Source organism: Callospermophilus lateralis, chromosome X (genome assembly GCF_048772815.1).
Source record: "Callospermophilus lateralis isolate mCalLat2 chromosome X, mCalLat2.hap1, whole genome shotgun sequence".
NCBI classification, from domain to species: domain Eukaryota; kingdom Metazoa; phylum Chordata; class Mammalia; order Rodentia; family Sciuridae; genus Callospermophilus; species Callospermophilus lateralis.
The window spans coordinates 23,269,885-23,287,671 of NC_135325.1; the positions used below are offsets into that span (position 1 = coordinate 23,269,885).

The following is a 17,787-nucleotide window of genomic DNA, read 5'->3' on the forward strand; positions in this document are numbered from 1 at the left end:
ACATTATCTTCCCAAATTCTTCATTGTTTTCTTTTTCATTTCATTCATGTCACTGCTGAAATGTCAACTTATCTGAGAAGTTCTCCCAACACCCTCTCTAAAATGGCATATACTTTAGTCCTTCTCTTTCCCTGTTGTGTTTTTTTTTTTTCTCAATAGCACTTTACAACATAACACATGTATCTGTTCATTGTCTCTTTCAGTAGAATATAGGCTTCTTTACAGGGGATATCTATTTTGTTCAGTGCTGTATTCCTAGAGCCTACCGTTTTTACTAAAAAATAGCAGACTTAGTTTTGTGCTTTTATAATAGAATACCTGAGACTGGGTAAATTATAAAGAATATAAGTTTATTTCTCACAGTTCTAGACAATACTACATTGAAGTTAAGACACCAGCAGCTTCTGTATTGTGTTAAGCTGCTCTGTACTGCCAAGATAGCATTTTGGTGCTATACTTTCAAAGGGGAGGAATATTGTGTCTTCATATGGCAGAAAACAGAAGGGTAAAAGGGACAAACCCCATCCACTAAGCCTTTTATAGCAACATTAATCCATTAAAGAAGGTGGAACTGTCATGACCTAAACACCTCCCAAAAGGCCCCACCTCCCTACACTATAGCATTCCAGATTATTTACAGCACATATATTCTGAAAGACACATTGGATTATAGCAAGTAACAATGTTGGTAGAATAAGTAAATAAATAAAGAGGAACATGCAGGCTTTAGACACTTTCTACCCTTATTCCAGATAGTTGAGTATCCATTAGCTTATTAGTTTATAGTTTATCCTTACTTATATAAAAAGAGATTCATCCCATGTTTGAAACTCCATGGAATGTGATAAGTTTTTAAAAAGTTGTTAAAATCAATAAAAAGCATCTTCTATGTAGTAAATGGGCATCTGTCTCATTTAAATATGGGACAGTAATTGCCAGGAGGTAAATTATTCTTATATACCCAGCCTTTTGTTTCCAGTAGCTGTTTGTATTATGTGAAGTTAAGTTGTTTTATCATTAGCACTATAGTGTAGTTAACTTTTTTACCAATTAACCATTTTTTCAGACTTTAGTGACAGTGTCTTCTTCAGTAGGTTATGCCAGTAATAAAGTATCCTCTATCGTATTCTGTTGGATCCTTTGCTTCAATTGCTATATTGGATTGCTAATAGAAATTTTATCATCCTGTAATTATCTGGTGACTCTGACAGCAGCAAATACTATTTTGTAGTGTAAAGTGGAATTTCTGACAGGATTAAGAACCTTCATTTAACTGTACTGGTAACAAAATCCTAAAATCGGAGCATTTTGAACTGTCTATTCAAAGGAGCTCTGCCATACTGTTTGACTTACACTTATTTCAACAGTTTTTCATTGTGACAATTATAGCTATTATAAATGAAAAATACTATTTGTTTTGGAGAGTTTTGAGTATTTTGGTAACATTTATCTTTTATGTACTATTTAAAGTTGCCCCTGATTTCCGTTCAGTTGCTCACTGAACTGAAAAAAATTGATAAATATATATATGTAAGGGAATAAGTACATACACACCATACATATATATATATATTGTGTTTTTAAATATAGACAAACACATAAATAAATATACATTGATTTGCCATCTGATGTTTTCTTGCCTGACTCCAGTATTTTATATATCTTCATTTATTTAATGTTTGTAATTAAATATTAATATTATTTAACAGGAAAACTAAAACAGAATGGTCTATTAATTTTTCCCAGGAAAAGGTGAGGCTGGAAACTGAGTCCAAGCAGTTTACTTCAGGGTTCATATTAAGTATCATTGTATAAGACTGCCCCTCAAAATATAAATCATAGGCTTCTTTAATATAAATGTGCAGAATTGTTATAATTCTTTCCCGATAGCCCCAGATGTGTTTCAATTTCTTTTTGATCCACAGTACTGATTTCTCAAGTCTGAATGCACATTGGAGTCAATTTGGGAATAAAAAACAAATATGGGACCCTACCACAGGTCAATTAAAATTGAATATTTGGAATATTCCCTGTATATGTGAAGCTTTTAGAAGATTTTTAGTTGATTCTGAAGCACTGTGAAGGCTAAAAACCCTAATGTGGGTAATGTGGGTAAATTTAGAAATAATAGATAAGATTAGTGAGTGTAGAGACTCCATATAAATGTTTGTACTGTAAGAAATAAAGTTTCCCGAAATATGTCTTTAATTTAAAAGGAATAGTTATGACTAGCATTATGAATTCTGATATTTTTTAATATTGCCACATTTTGATTTTACATAATATTGATAATCATTGCCATGACAGGTGAGATATATTACCCTCATTTTCTCTCACCTCCTTCCTATGTAATCATTTTTGTTCTTTATTGTACATATTGTCAATACTTATAGCATTTATGTTCTGTCATCATTGTGCAAGTATAATGTTATCTGAAGTAATTTTTATTTTGTATTCAACTATTAGATGGTTGAATTCCAAAATCATCATCTTTTTCTAATTGTCACTTCAAGGGTTTCTAGTCTCTTAGTTCTTTTTGTAAACATCTTAATCTTATTTATATGTGAATGACATCTTAACTAAATATAAAATTTGATGATCATTCTTTATTGTTCTCTGAATCCTGAATAGTGCTCTATTGTGTTACATGTGCAAAATAGCTTTGAAAATTAGATATCAGCCTGATCACTCCTCCCCTATCAATGAATTGCTTTACTTGCCTCTAAACATTTTTATGTTCTTAAAGTGAGTGAGATGTTGAAAAATTTGAAAGCTGTTCTAAATTATCCCCTTTGTAAATTTGGCATATGAGCTATTTTTGATATTCCTCATAAGTCTCAGATACTTGTTGAAACTGAGAAATTAATAACATTTTCTAACTTTTTATAACTATAGATGATCTTTTATTATAACTGATCTTTTTCATACTCAAAAGAGTACATTCAGTAATATTTACTGCAGGATTATTTTGTAGATCATTTTCACTATGCCAAAAGTTCTCTCCTTAGTTTTCTAGGAATTTTATAAGGAATGGCATTAACTATATATCTTAATTTGCTAAATTAAAATTGACTTTTAAATATTAACTAACCTTAGACATATATTTTTTTCTAATAGTGTCCCCTTACACCTTGCTGATACCTTCCTTATATTTTAATTTATTGCTACTTTGAGAATGCACATTGGAATCAACTTGGGAATAAATTACAAATGTGGGACGCCATATGATAATTCGTCTATGATTTTTTCTGCATTTTTTTTTGCAGTTCATACAAATCTCAACCAATTGCTAAGAGAACATTCCTTCTTTTGTAACTTTGAAAAAATTTCTGTAAAAGTGACATTTTTCTATTTCTTGAATTCTGTAGAGTTCATTAGTAAAACTATTGAGACTTTTGTTTTCTTTGTGGAGTTATTTTAAATAACAAACCAGCTATTTAACTTTTATGAAGTTATTCACATTTTCAATTTCCCCTTTTGTGAGACTTGATAGCATATTTTTTATGAAATCAATGACTTTGATCAAATTAAAAATATTAGCACAGGGACTGGGGATGTGGCTCAAGTCGTAGCATGCTTGCCTGGCATGCACGGGGTGCTGGGTTCGATTCTCAGCACCACAGAAAAAAATAATAATAATACAAAAAATAAAGATGTTGTTTCCGCCGAAAACTAAAAAATAAATATTAAAAAATTCTCTCTCTCTCTCTAAAAAATATTAGCACAATATTATTGTAAATTATTGTATATGTTGAATCATTTATGACTTCTAAATTATTTCCTTTATTTTCAATACTGTTTTCTTATGCCTTCATTTTTTAATTTATTCTTTCTCCATAGTAATTATCATCTTGGTTTTAATTTTTTTTTTTACTTTTTTTCCAGTTTAATGATCATTTATGTGGAAATTCTACAAAGTATCACATATGTTATTTTACTTTCACATAATTGATCTGATCTTATATCTGTTGTACATAACTATCTTATAAACATTAATTTACATATTTTCATAGTTTAACTTCCTCTAGTGTGTGATTTATTTTTGCATTGAAGCATATATTACAGTGCATTTCAAATGTGTTTTAAAACAAAAAGTATACTGTTATCTTTCATGATACATATTAAAAAATCCTCAAAATTACTAGCAAACAGAATCCAGCAACATATACAAAGAGTTAAACAATAATTACCAGATGAAATTTATCTCATGTGCAAAGTAGATTCTGTAATACAGAATATCACAGTAAAAACAAGGCAAATGATTATTTCAATGGATGCAGAAACAGAAAATCATATATGCAACAAGGGACTTGTTTTGAGAATATATACAAACCTCGAATTAAGATATAAAGAAAAATAACCCAATTGAAAAATGGGCAAAGGATTTCAAAAAACATTTCTAAAATGAAGATAAGTAAATATTTCATAAGTACATGAAAAAACACTCAACATAATTAGTCATTAGGGAAGTGCAAAGCAAATCAGCAATGAGATGGCACTTGACACCAACTTGCATAACTGAAATTTTAAAAAGAGAGTTTGATCTCTAGCACTGAAAAAAAAAAGAAGGAAGGGAGAATATAGCAAGTATTGGCAAAGATTTGTAGATTGGAACTCCACATGCATTGCTAAATGGATTGTAAAAGGGTGGAATCACTTTAGAAAATAGTTTGGCAGTTTCTCAAAATGTTAAAAAATAGATTAACCAATAAGAGAGGATGTGCATGCATTGGGGCACAAAATATATGGGAAATCTTTGTACTTTCTCAGCAGTTTTGCTGTGACCCTAAAAGTTCTCTTAAAAAACAAAGTCTTCTAAAAACTAGATTAGTGATATGATCCAGCAATTTCACTCATTAGTTTGTTTATTCAAGATAATAGAAAACATATATCCACACAGAAACCTTGTATGAATGTCCATAACATCATTATTCATAATAGCCAAAAATCAGAGACAACACAAATGCCCATAAACTTATAAAGGGATAAACAAACCATTTTATTTGTGTGTGTGTGCATATATTCTACTTTATTAATATACATTATAATATTATACTATGTGAATATATATTAAATATATTTGCATTTATAAGTTCTAATATTATTTAGGCATATAAAGTAGTGAAGCTTTGATACACGCTACAACATGGATGAAAATATGCTGAGTGAAAACACTGGAATGCAAGATAGCATATATTTTATGATTCCATTTTTTGACATGCCCAGAATAGGCAATTTCATACAGCAGATTTGTTTTTCTAGAATATGGAGACAGCAAGAAATTTGCTATGGGATTTCTTTGTGTTGATAAAAATAAGTTATATGGCATAATAAGGTAACTATAGTTAATAATTAAATGTATATTTCAAAATAGCTAGAAGAGAGGACTTTGAATGTTCTCAACACAAATAAATGATAAATGTTTGAGATGATGGATATGCTGATTATCAAACATTGTGTTCAGGTATTGAAATTTTGCACTCTACCTGTTAAGTATATAGAATTATTTTTTGTCAAGTTAAAATATTCTAAACATAGTAGAAGTGATCATTACAACTCTGAATGTATTAAACAGCAATAAATTGAACAATTAAAACTGGGTGAAATTTGTTTTATGAATTATTTCTGTTATAAATATCTAGTTATAGAGGTTGGGGTTGTGGCTCAGTGGTAGAGTGCTTTCCTAGCATGTGTGAAACACTGGGTTTGATCCTCAGCACCACATAAAATAAATAAGTAAATAAAACAAAGATATTGTGTCCATGTTCAACTAAATTTTTAAAAAATCTAATTATAATAAGCTAAAATAGAATTTACATAGAAATTATACTAAATAGTGAGAGCACATATTAAATGATTCAATTTTATGTTTAATCTCAAAATCACTTAATTCTTAATACCATTTAGGATTAGCATTTTTATTACTATTTTAATGTATCTTTATATTTGAGGTAATGTCAAGTAAAAATAGACAAAAGTGTAACTTGCAAAATAAAATTTTAAAACGTGTCAATCATTATTTGAATTTTCTGGTTCCTGACAAATGGTCACTAGAGTAGATTGCTGGTTCCCTCTCAAACAAACAAAAACAGAAAAACCTACTGTAACTCTTTTCAGATGGTAATATGAATACAAATCATCTGGAGAGATTTTGTTAAGCTATTTTTATAGCTCAGTTAAATGCTGGATTGGACCTAAAATTCTGCATTTTCAGCAGGCTTCCATTTGATGCTGGTATTGCTGATCCACCTAGCTCACATTGAGAAGCAAAACCTTAGGGGGAGTATACAAGAAAGAATACTTTGTATCAAAAGAACTATCATGAAAGCAAAGAGAATCTTTGACATTCCTAAGGCTATGGTAACTGTAGTGAGGGCTTGGCAGCAGCCTTGGATATAAAAGACAAGATACATGCATGGGATGTGAGATTAAAGAAGAGCTTTAAAGTTTTGTTTTACTTCTTCCCAACATTGTTCTGAAATATCACTGCCATTCTATTCTTACTGAAAGCCATGTTTGAGCATCAACAGCTTATGACTACTGGTAAGTAATAATCAAAGCAGCTCCAAAGTTGTGATAGGTTGAACAAAAAATAGGTGTCACTGATTTCTGCTGAAGAGAATGAAAAACTAGAAAAAACTCTGCTCCCACCCTTGTAATGACAGCAAAATCCAGACAAAAAACAAATTCTGGATTTTTCTTAAAATATTCAAAAAACTGGGGCTGCAAGGCAAGAAAGTAGTCCAAAATCCGTGGAGGGACTGAATTCTTACAAGAACAAATGAGATGATAGCCATGGTGTACTTATGGTAAATACAACTAGAAGAATTGAGTTAGGATGTTTGTTTAATTGATTGAGTCCAGTGAGAGTATTAAGCTCCAAGGGGCCACACTTAATGTATCCTGCATTCTCTTGCAAGTTTCACTCCCTGAACTTCATCCACTGGTGACTCACAGAGATAACTGGAGTGAATCCGTAGATCATGTTCTCCATAGTGCAGACCTGGTATAGGGACAAGGAAGACTCCTATGTACCCTTGCCAGGGTTGGATTTCATTAAGGAACTTGGTGGGCAATGGTGGACTTGGAAAAAAAGCTCCAGATGATGAAGACTAAACTCTTGCAATGAAGTTTTTATCCTTTCGCTAATGTCTATACAGGATGTGCATTTGCTCTCTGGTGGATACAATTTATATCCATTGCTGGCTGACTGATTACTATCAATGTAAAAGGCTAGTAAATTGCCTTTTTCAGATGAAAGGATATTACTTCATCTCTTCTGTAGAAAAATAAATACTGGTTATAAAAGTGAAAAAATCTTTATTTTTATTGAAATCCATAGATGGTAAATTAAGAGAAATACATTTAGATTTGCTGAGAGAAGATTTTAAGTGATCCCCACCCCCCCACACACACACATACAATGGTAACCGTGTAGTGACAGGTATATTAATTAGCTTGATTATGGGAATCTTTACAGAAGATATGTCTATATCAAAATACCACAAATACCTTAAAGATGTACAACTTTTATTTGTCAATTATGCCTCAAGGCTGGAAAAGAGGAGAAGCACATTTGCTTTATCATTATTCAGCCAACCAGCAATCTGCATTTAAAATAATTGTTTTGATGACACTATACCTGTTATCAAACAAAGTCATAAGATTCCATCAGAAAAAAAAAATTGGAGCATTTCAGGTGAAAAAGTTCCAAGAACTTTCTGTGAAGTAGGGAATATCTACAGTTCAAGAGAAAAACTGAAGTCTTCCCCTTGCAGATGTAAACCAATCCTAGTTTGTAAAATTAAAATATGCATCATGAATACATCCTATTTTGGATTTTTCTTCATATAAAATGGGATTCAAGGAATTTGGGGGTATTTGTGATGATCACCATTTTTTCTCTTTGATTTCTGATTGGAAGTTATCCTCAAACTAAGAAGAATCTTAGCTGTTTTAGAAACTTAAAATGTTGCATTCAACCTAGCAATTATTTCTACCCCTCTTTCCAATTTAGGAAAGTTTTTCAGATACTTACTTAATATGCAGATACTTTTTGTTCCAGTCTTGGTATAGTGATCATTTCTGTAGTTGAGAATTCTTTCATTATTCCTCCATCTTATATTCTTTTTGTTTTATGTAGTTCTGGGTATAGAAACTAAGGCCTCATGCATGCTAGCCAAGTGCTCTACCACTGTAGTACATACCCAGTCCCTTGTATTATCTTTTATAGGTCAGTTCTAATTTGTTTAAACCATAAATCTCCAACCTCTTCCAAATGTTCTACATGTGTAAGAATTTCTACAAAAAATAAAGAAATCTGACACTACAACTGTAGAGATTCAAGTAGTAGCACATCTTTTGAACCTCCTTACCCATGCATGTTCATGATTGTTGATTAAACATATGAACCTCAAGATACTCAACAAGATGAATAGTCTTTAAATATTGGATTTCTCTTACATTAGTGCATGATAGTATGTTTTTCAAAGAGTTTCATATTGAAATGAAGGGGACAGCTTGTCTTTAAAGCCTTACAGATAGATATATTTCATGGTACTCAACTCTGTTTGAAATTTATTTTTCTTAGCAAAATAATATGCTTTTTGTTCTTTAAACAAAGGCAAAATTTTCTCTCATTATAGCTCAATTTTCCATAAGGTATCTTTTAACAAAGTAAAACTACTGTTGTTTACTCTTTTTCTTTGAAATAGATTCTGTTCCCTCTGAGAGATGGATAGTAAATTTTGACAAAGACCTTTTAGATGGCCTTGTTTTGGCAACACAGTTGGCAGCCTATTGCCCATTTTTGGTAAGTCATTTAACAGAACTTGGTGATTAAAGGCTGAAGCATAATATTCTGCAAATTTATTATTTTAAATGTCTTAGTTTTAATTCAAAAAGATGAAACTGAATGACTAGCATTGCCTTTTTGCTTATTTGTGCACTTTATTGCAATAATCTGTTACTTACAAATGTTAATATTTACATGAGTCCTTGCTGCACTACAGAAGACACTTGAAAAGCAGCAGTTTTATTCTATTAATAAGGATTGTTTCCTTTTCCAGATCAAGTCTCATTTTGTAAATATGTACACACAACCAAGACATCCTGAACAGTATCTTCACAATTGTCTGATTATTATAAATAGTCTTTATGAAATTGGCTTTGACTTGAACATACAGGTTGGTTCCTTTATAGCATACATTCTATATATATTTTATGAGTTTCTTTTTTTGTTTACTCCTTTATAATCTTCCTTTGTTCCCAAATTTTAAATCTAAATTGAAAAAATTCATACTTTTCTTAAAGTTTGGTAATTGAAACACGACTCTACAAAAACCTACTAGACGTTAAAAGTTATAGTATATAATTATTTGATGTTACATATAATATAATGATCATATCTCTTCAAGTATATGTAATAAAAAGAACTTCTAGTCTAGGTGTCTGAAACCATAAGAACAAAGCCTAGGTACATTATTAACATTACTCTTGGTCTAAAAATGAATTAAAAGGATAGGAATATAGATGTTGAATTGTCTTGTAATTTAGTATCAGATAATGAAAGTTTTCACTTTTGGTTTGAAATAAATATCTGTATAGAGGTCATAATGGCAATACGCATTTTCATTATATAAGTTGAATTGCAAGTAATAATTTCATTTGACCTTCCACACCAAGTTTTCAATGGCAATATTCAAATATATATTATGTGTTTACTATCTTATGACCCCTTTGTTTCTTAGGGATAATGAAATGATATAATAAATGATTCCTAACTTTGAAAAATATATAAATTTATTGAGTCATCATGATGCATATCTGTTAAAAGATGTTTTGCTCATTTAATCAAATATCAATAGGAATATTTGCAAAACATGTAGTCAGAATTCAGACGAAGGAAGAGATCAATGTGATGTAGTCTTTTACACCAATGACATTGTGAAGAAGGGATGACTAAGTTGGGATCATAAAAGGTAAATTTATTTGGATTTCAAGGGGTGAAAGAAGTTGTTTATTCAGAGGAAATAGCATAAACAGACTGGTAGTATGGGAAAATGATGTCCATTAAGGATATTTTGTGAATAGGTTTCCATAGTTGAAGTTTGGTGTTAGAGAGATAAATATAGGTACATATGGGATATTGGATATCAGCAGAAAAAGTCAGGAGGTTACTGTGTACATTATGGGAATAAAGGCTTTTACTTTTGTAACAATGATCAGGATGGACTGAGAGGAGAAAAGCTATCCACAGGGAGCACAGATCAAGAAGAATGTAATTTCAATTAGTCCAAGAGCACAGAAATTACTTTTCTAGTCATATCATTTTGAATGGTGATTGATAATAATAAGTTGATGTAAGAGAAATCATGAGGTTCTCTAGATCTGGTGGCTAGCTACAAAAGAAGAGCAAAAAGAAAGAACAGTTATGAATTTTTCATTCTATCTTCCAGAAAGATTGATAGTCAGGTCCAAATATAGTCTGTATATAATTGTTCTTTATAATTGCTGGAGAAATGAGCTTTACAATTGCTTACTTTCTTTCTATGTTAAAGTAATTTGCATATTAAAGTCATTTTGCAACAGGCCTGAAAATTAAATTCTTTCCTATTGGTAGAGGTATAAAGAGAAATTTTTGGTCAGAGAGTTCTTTTTAATAGTGCAGTTTTGAAGACAACATCTTAAAAAAGACCTTGGTTTGGAAGAATGAAATGTTTACAATTTCCGTCAATTCAAAAAATTATTGAATCTCCATCATGAATGATACAGGATAGATCCTACAGAGGTACAGATATAATTAAACTCTACCTACATCTTCAAAGGTGTTAGCTTTGTGTTGCCATGACCAAAATCCCTAACCAGAATGATTTATAGGAGGTTTAAAAGTTTATTTTGGCGTTATGGTTTTAGAGGTTTAGTCCATAGTTGGCTAACACCATGGCTTTGGGCCTGAGATGAGGCAGAACAGGATGACAGAAGGGTGTAGTAGAGAAAAACTGCTCAGTTCAGGTAGCCAGGAAGTAGAGAGAGCTAACGAGAAGGGCATTACATTTTGAGGAGAAAATGTAAACCCCAAAGGCATGCATGCCCCCAGTGACCTACTTACTCCAGCCATACTCAATCTGCCAACAGTTATCACCCAGTACTAAAGTCCTTTCAAAATATTGATATATCAAGTGGATTAATCCGCTGATTAGGTTATAACTCTCATAATCTAATCATTAGCTTTGGGGAGACATTTCATATATAAAACATAATGAAAGATTTTTCACACTAATAATAGGCAAATGAGAAAAGACTGATGCAAAGAAGACAGTTAATGGGGTAATAGAGAAACAATGTACTATGAGACTCAGAGGCAGGAAATCATTATAATAAAGAAACCAGGAAAAGTTACATGGGACCCAGTGTTTAAGCTGGCTCTTGAGATTTTGGTACCAGTTTGCAAGAAACTTCAAATATCTTTGTTTAGAAATATAATCCATCAAGCATTATAATTCACTCCTTTTCTTTATGATTTCCTCAGATATGTTGAGTCAAGCTGTCTATATTATTATATAGAGAAAATACTTAAAAATAAATATTTGTGAGATAAAATATGGAGGCATTTTAAGATTTGATTAATGAGGAAATTGACAATTAACATAGAAGATAATAACCAAGGCTTTATTAGCCCGTTGTGATGCCAAAGTTACCAACTAGGTCAAATGGCAGATTTAGAAATGTCATCCTTAAGTTAACTCATCAGTAGTAAATTAATGCAGATGTTTATACTGGTCCACATTTGGTTCCTGTGACATTTAGCACTGGACTTATTTGTTAATATTTAAGTTTTGTTTTCATTATGTCCTTTGTTACAACTGGAAAATCAGCTGGATAAGTTGCTGTGTATATGTTATATCCTCTTGTAGAATCCTTCTAACAGGAAGATACAGCTATTAAGTATTCTCCTTTTTAATTATATAGTTTTTACTTAAAGCAGAAATATTGTGGGAATTGTTTGATCTTGGGATAACATGTATATTTTATTCCCTCATGTAAAAGTGGACATAAGAAAATAAAGCTAATAAATAATTTATACAGTTTGTATATAGTTTAATGAGTAATGATGGGAGCTAAGGGTGAATAGATAATCTATATCCTTAAAATTTATTGTTTGCTTTTGTCTTGTTACGTAGGATACTTTAAGTCTTAAATAGCCACATTCATGAGTCTAAAAGTAGGTTTAATGAAAAATAAGGAAATGGAATATTTTGTATCAGATTTAGTCAGGCAGTAAAAATTCTAGGAATTCAAGTGTTCCAATAAAGTTATAAAGGACTCTTTTTGCTCAGCCATTCTCAGCCTTCTGGCTTCCTTTAGACATGTACACTAAGAAATCCAAAATTCCTGCTGAAATTTTCACATAGCACCTTCATTCATGTATCTAGATCTGAGACTGAGTAGCACTTTTTATTGTGCTTTTCATTTTGCAAAAACTAAACCTCTTCCAATGACCTCACAGCATATTTCTAATTGCATATCATTGATAAGAATTGTGTAATGTTTGTGACTAAACCAGTGGTGGATAAAAGGAATAGAACTCCTACAAAAAGTTGGATTCTTAGTAAAGATGAAAGAAGGAATTGACTGCTGGGAAGTCAATCAACAGTGGTATCTATAGGAATTCAGTATGTCTTTGGGCAATGTTAGTAATGGCACGTTAAATCCATTATGAAGCCAGGACCACATCACCTCTTCTAGCTACTGATGATGAAACTGAGGCCTAGGAAATCCAGTTCAATTAGTCAAGAGCATGGCACTCTATAGAAGTAGAACTTGAATTTAGTTTACCAGGTTCTACTTTTGCATTTTTTCTATTATTATTTTGTTTCCTTATTTTTATTAGTCAACTTTCCATTACTACAATGCCTGAAATAATTAAATTGTAAAGATAGAAGAATTATTTTGCCTCATGTTTTTGGAAGTTCTAGTCTAAAATCAAGAGACCCCATTGTTTTGGGCTTCTGATAAGGGTAGCACATCACAGCAGTAGTATGGGAAGGAACAAAGTGTTTATCTCATGGTTTAGAAATGAAAGAGAAAGAGGAAGAGACAGTGTCCCACTATCCCCTCCAAGGGTACACCCCCATTGACCTAAGACCTCTCACTTATCCTCACCCATTAAAGTTCCACTACTTTCCAGTAATGCCACGTTGGGCACCAAGACTTTAACACATGGAATTTTGAAGGGATATTCAACATCCAAACAATAGCAGTTTACTTTCCTGTTCTTTTGTTAATGCAATAGAAAAATGCTATCTTCATGGGGAAAAAGGACTAATACAATTGATGTTCTAGAAGGTTGGATCTATATAGGACAAGTTATGTTTATGTTTTTAAAAGGAATTTCACATGAAAATATTTTTTCAGAGAAACATAACTTGCTTTCATTCCCCTTTGTCTAATCCATTGAGGAAGGATGGAAATAGGAAAGACAGTAGAATGAATCAAACATCACTTTCTTATGTTCATATATGAATGCAACATGAGTGAAAATCCACATGGTATACAACACCAAGAATTGTGTTCTAATTAGAACCAGTTATACTCCATGTATGTATAGCATCTCATGTATTTCTAAAAAGATCAAATAAAAAATTTTAAAAAGAAACATGTTTTACCATTTGCCTTTTTAAAAAGTCTAGGATTAAATTGCTTTAGGTTATTTTCAGTTAAATGTATCATAAAGATGAGAATGTTCCTTTATTTTATTTCTTAGTGTCATGTTTTTCCATTAAGAGAAACATTTTTAAATTACCAAATTGCTGTATTTTTATCATATTTTCAAAGATACATTTTTACATTATTTCTATATTTCTACTAATACAATTTTGTATCATAGATACTAAAGCAGGTTCAAAAGACTTTTATTAACCCCATATGTAAGCCCATACATAGTGTTTTTCCACTAGTTTTCCCTTTTTTTCCAACAAACAAATCTCTCCTCACCTTAGATAGCCCCTCTTGGGATCATATCTTTCATGGACTGGTTCAATACATAGCGTCCAACCAGGACATATTCTTCACTTTGAAATTTACCTTCTTACACTTTAAAGATGCATGTGGGACTTAAACTCTATGTTCTATATTTTGTTTTTAATTTGTTCTTGAACCACTTACTTTTGTCTATTGTTTAATACTATCTTTATTAAGGGATGTGAGGTCATAGACTACTGATGAGAAACTTGGGTAACTTGGTATATTTCCAAGTTATTCTCACATCGTACCCTTGGGCAACTTTCTATGCTGCTAAGGCAGGCAGGACAATTCCTTATTTATTTATTTATTTATTTACTTACTTACTTACTTATTTTTAAATCAGTCTCCTCCCCAGGCACCTTCATTGGCAAACGTTATTCCTAATTGGCAAAACAAGAAAGAACAAATCCTTACTTCTTCCAAAGAAGGACAAGAGTGTATTAGGAAATGTAAACTAGCAGATGACCAGAGGGCTATCATTATTCTCTGGAAACTGCTGCCAAAGTTCAGAATCACTTGCATAATACATTAGAGCCTGGCTCAAACTGTTTGTACTTCCAGACTAGGCCCAGATCATTTTCAGTTATAAACTTGGTTGTGTGCCATTAAGTCATAGTAGATCTTCATGGGACTGCTGAGAGCTCCCTTTACATTGACAATGACAGAACTGCTCATTTATTAGTGGCCTTGTATGTCTTTGGATGCCTGCCTCTCACCAATCCCAATACCTCTTTTCTGTGGAAAATCTTCCCCACTACATTCACCTTTTTCAAAGAGATCACATGCACTACATAAACTGATAGAGTCCTTCCTACAACTGCATGATTCTACGTTTTTATCTTCAGGCTTACATTTTGGATACATTTATTGCCCCAGCTATTATTCCTTTGTAACTTTGAATTTTATCTTATATCAATTTTAACAGCCATCTCTAATTTATCTTGTTTATCAGTGAAGTTACATTTTCTGCATTATAATTGTTTGTTCTGCATAAGACACTTTCCCAATAACCATAAGCTTGATCTGCCTGAATTGTTGCTTTTCATCGCATTATTCCTTGTTCAAAAACCAAATCCTGCCAGGCATGGTGGCACATGCCTGTAATTACAGTGACTCCAGAGGCTGAGGTAGGAGGATCACACGTTTAAGGTCATCATCTGAAATTTAGCAAGGCCCTAGGCAGCTTAGTGATCCCTGTGTCATAAAAAATAAACAGGGGTGTGGATGTAGCTCAGTAGTAAAGCATCCCTGGGTTCAATCCTCAGTAAGAAACAAATCAAATCAAATCAAATCAAATCAAATCCCTCATCCTGGCATCCAGAACCTTCATAATGTTACCCGAAACTCACTCTTCTTCCACTGCTTATCCCTTCTAACCTTATGCATGATATAAATTGTTCTCCTTTCCTGAACAAACTCTGTGCTTCTTTATATCCTTGCTCCATGGTACTCTGCCATGGTACTCTGCCTTTCTGATAGAATGTACCTTCTCCGTTACCAGACACAACCTATTTAAAGTCCAAGAATTATTTTTTTCCAATACTGGTTACTGAACCCATGTCTGGTGAATGCTAGGCAAGTACTCTGCCACTGAGCTGCATCCCCAGCCCTTCTGTTAAAGCAATTTATTTTGAGACAGAGTCTTGCCAAGTTGCCCAGGCTGGCCTTGAAATTGTGACCTTCCTATCTCAGCTTCTTGAGGAGCCGAAATTACAGGTGCCAATCATTGTTTATGCCACATTTCATGTGCCATTTACTCCTATAGACTTTTACTTGAAAATTTCTTGTCATGTTTTACTTCAGCATCTTTGTGATGTGAGGTCAGTGTTCTGATTAGAGTATATAATCTTTAACAGTCAGGTCAAGCTCTTCTAAGTCAGAATAATATTTTGTTCTCTGTATCTATGTTTCAGTGTCATTATCCATCAAAAGCATGCTAAAAATGGCTTAAATAATCCAATATTGGTATATTACACCTATTCTTTATTTGTATTTTTTGTCTGTATATCCTCTAATTTGTTTCTCTTCTTTGGAACTAGGCCACTGACATCTGTGATCCAAATCCAATCCTGATGCTCATGCTTTGTGTCTATATGTATGAAAGGCTCCCTACATATCTCCCCAAGAAGGTGGTGCCATTTCATTGTACTCTCTATGACACTGTAATAAGACAGGTAAGGATATCTGTGGGGCCACAAGACAAATGGAGTTAAGCACTTAAGTAAAGTTTTGGATGTTTCTTTCCCAAAACAAAATTTATTACAGTTAACTATTATTTCCCATTTTCTAAATATGTTTATATTTATTTATATCATCTCCATATTTCTTTATAGCAATTAATCACTTTCATTTATCAAATATTATTAATATTGGGTTATGGATGTTTTCAGAGGTTAAGTGAATGTTTAGCATGCACCAGGCCATCTTTTTGATCCCCAGCACCATAAAAACAGAAAGTTAATACTAACACTAGCTAATACATAAGCATAAACATTAATTATGATGTTTGTATACTAAGTTTTTTTGTTACTGTAACCAAAATACCTTATAACAACTTAGAGAAGAAAAAGGTTATATGGGTTTATGGTTTCAGAGGTTCAGTCCATGGTTGGTCAACTCTTGTTCAGGACCTGAGGTGAGAGAGAACCTCATGGTGGAAGGGCATGATGGAGGAAAGCTGCTCATCTCATGGCACCAGGAAACAAAGAGAAAGGAAGGAGCCATGGACTGATATAGTCCAAGAAATGCATCCTGTGAGCTACTTCCTTTAGCCATACCACACTTGCCTACAGTTACCACCCAGTTGTCCCTCTCTGGAGATTACTGCATTGCCTAACACATGAGCTTTTCAGGGGACACCTCATATTGAAACTATAACAATGTTAAAAATTGAAAACATATTTAAATGAAAACATGATTTATTTCCTCATTTATCTCTTTACTAGAAGTAATCTTCAGACCTTAAGATTATGCATTAAATACAAAGAGGTAGCTTTTGCTTTTCACACATATCAGGTAAGTTTTTCAAGAAACAAAACAAAACAAAAATTAAATATAAATGCAATGTAAAACTTAAATTACAACATGCTTTGCTTTTGTCTTTCATTTAAGAAAATCAGTGACTTGGAAATCACTGAGACTCTTTGATGTATTTTGCTCTTATGAATCAACCCCATAAATGGTAGTGCCTAAGGCATAGAACATCATTATTATCAATCCTATCAACCCTCCCAAATATAGACAAAACTTATCAAATGGCTTCTCAAATTGAAAAAAATATCTCTATGCCTATGTGTCAGTAAGAGAAACATAGAATGATGGAACTAATAAAAAAAATATAGTGGTCATTGATAAAAAGCAACAAAGTATAGTGATTTTCTGAGAATTTTCAAAAGCAATTGAACTTTTCTTCCTTTTTTTTGAATAAATTTCACACTGAGATCACTGGAACACTCTTACATCAGATGAATCTAATACCTTTGTTCCATATATCTAATATGACAAAAGGAGAATAAGTGGCTTCCTTAAGATCTAAGCAATGGCTATGAAAGTTCCAAGACTGCAAGCCAGTAATAGTCCATAAAGAATCTGCTATGATTTTCAACATTTTCCAAAAAGAAAATGGAAATGAGCTCTCTGGGACTTCAAAATCACTTGTTCCATTAATGAATACTTGAAATACAGACATATATACATGCATATAGTGTGCATAAATATGTACATACATAAAAATACTACACTAGAATGGTCTTTCCCTCATTA

General features: G+C 32.2%; 1 protein-coding gene across 1 annotated transcript in view; it reads left to right on the plus strand.

Annotated features, from left to right (window-relative positions):
- The window catches only part of Cfap47 (cilia and flagella associated protein 47), a 421,187-nt gene that overhangs the window by 186,915 nt on the left and 216,485 nt on the right, over window positions 1-17,787 (plus strand). Inside the window, exons 34-36 of the mRNA XM_077107522.1 lie at window positions 8,715-8,812; window positions 9,069-9,185; window positions 16,065-16,199. Coding sequence (XP_076963637.1) covers window positions 8,715-8,812; window positions 9,069-9,185; window positions 16,065-16,199 — 350 coding nt within the window. The remainder of the gene's footprint in view (window positions 1-8,714; window positions 8,813-9,068; window positions 9,186-16,064; window positions 16,200-17,787) is intronic.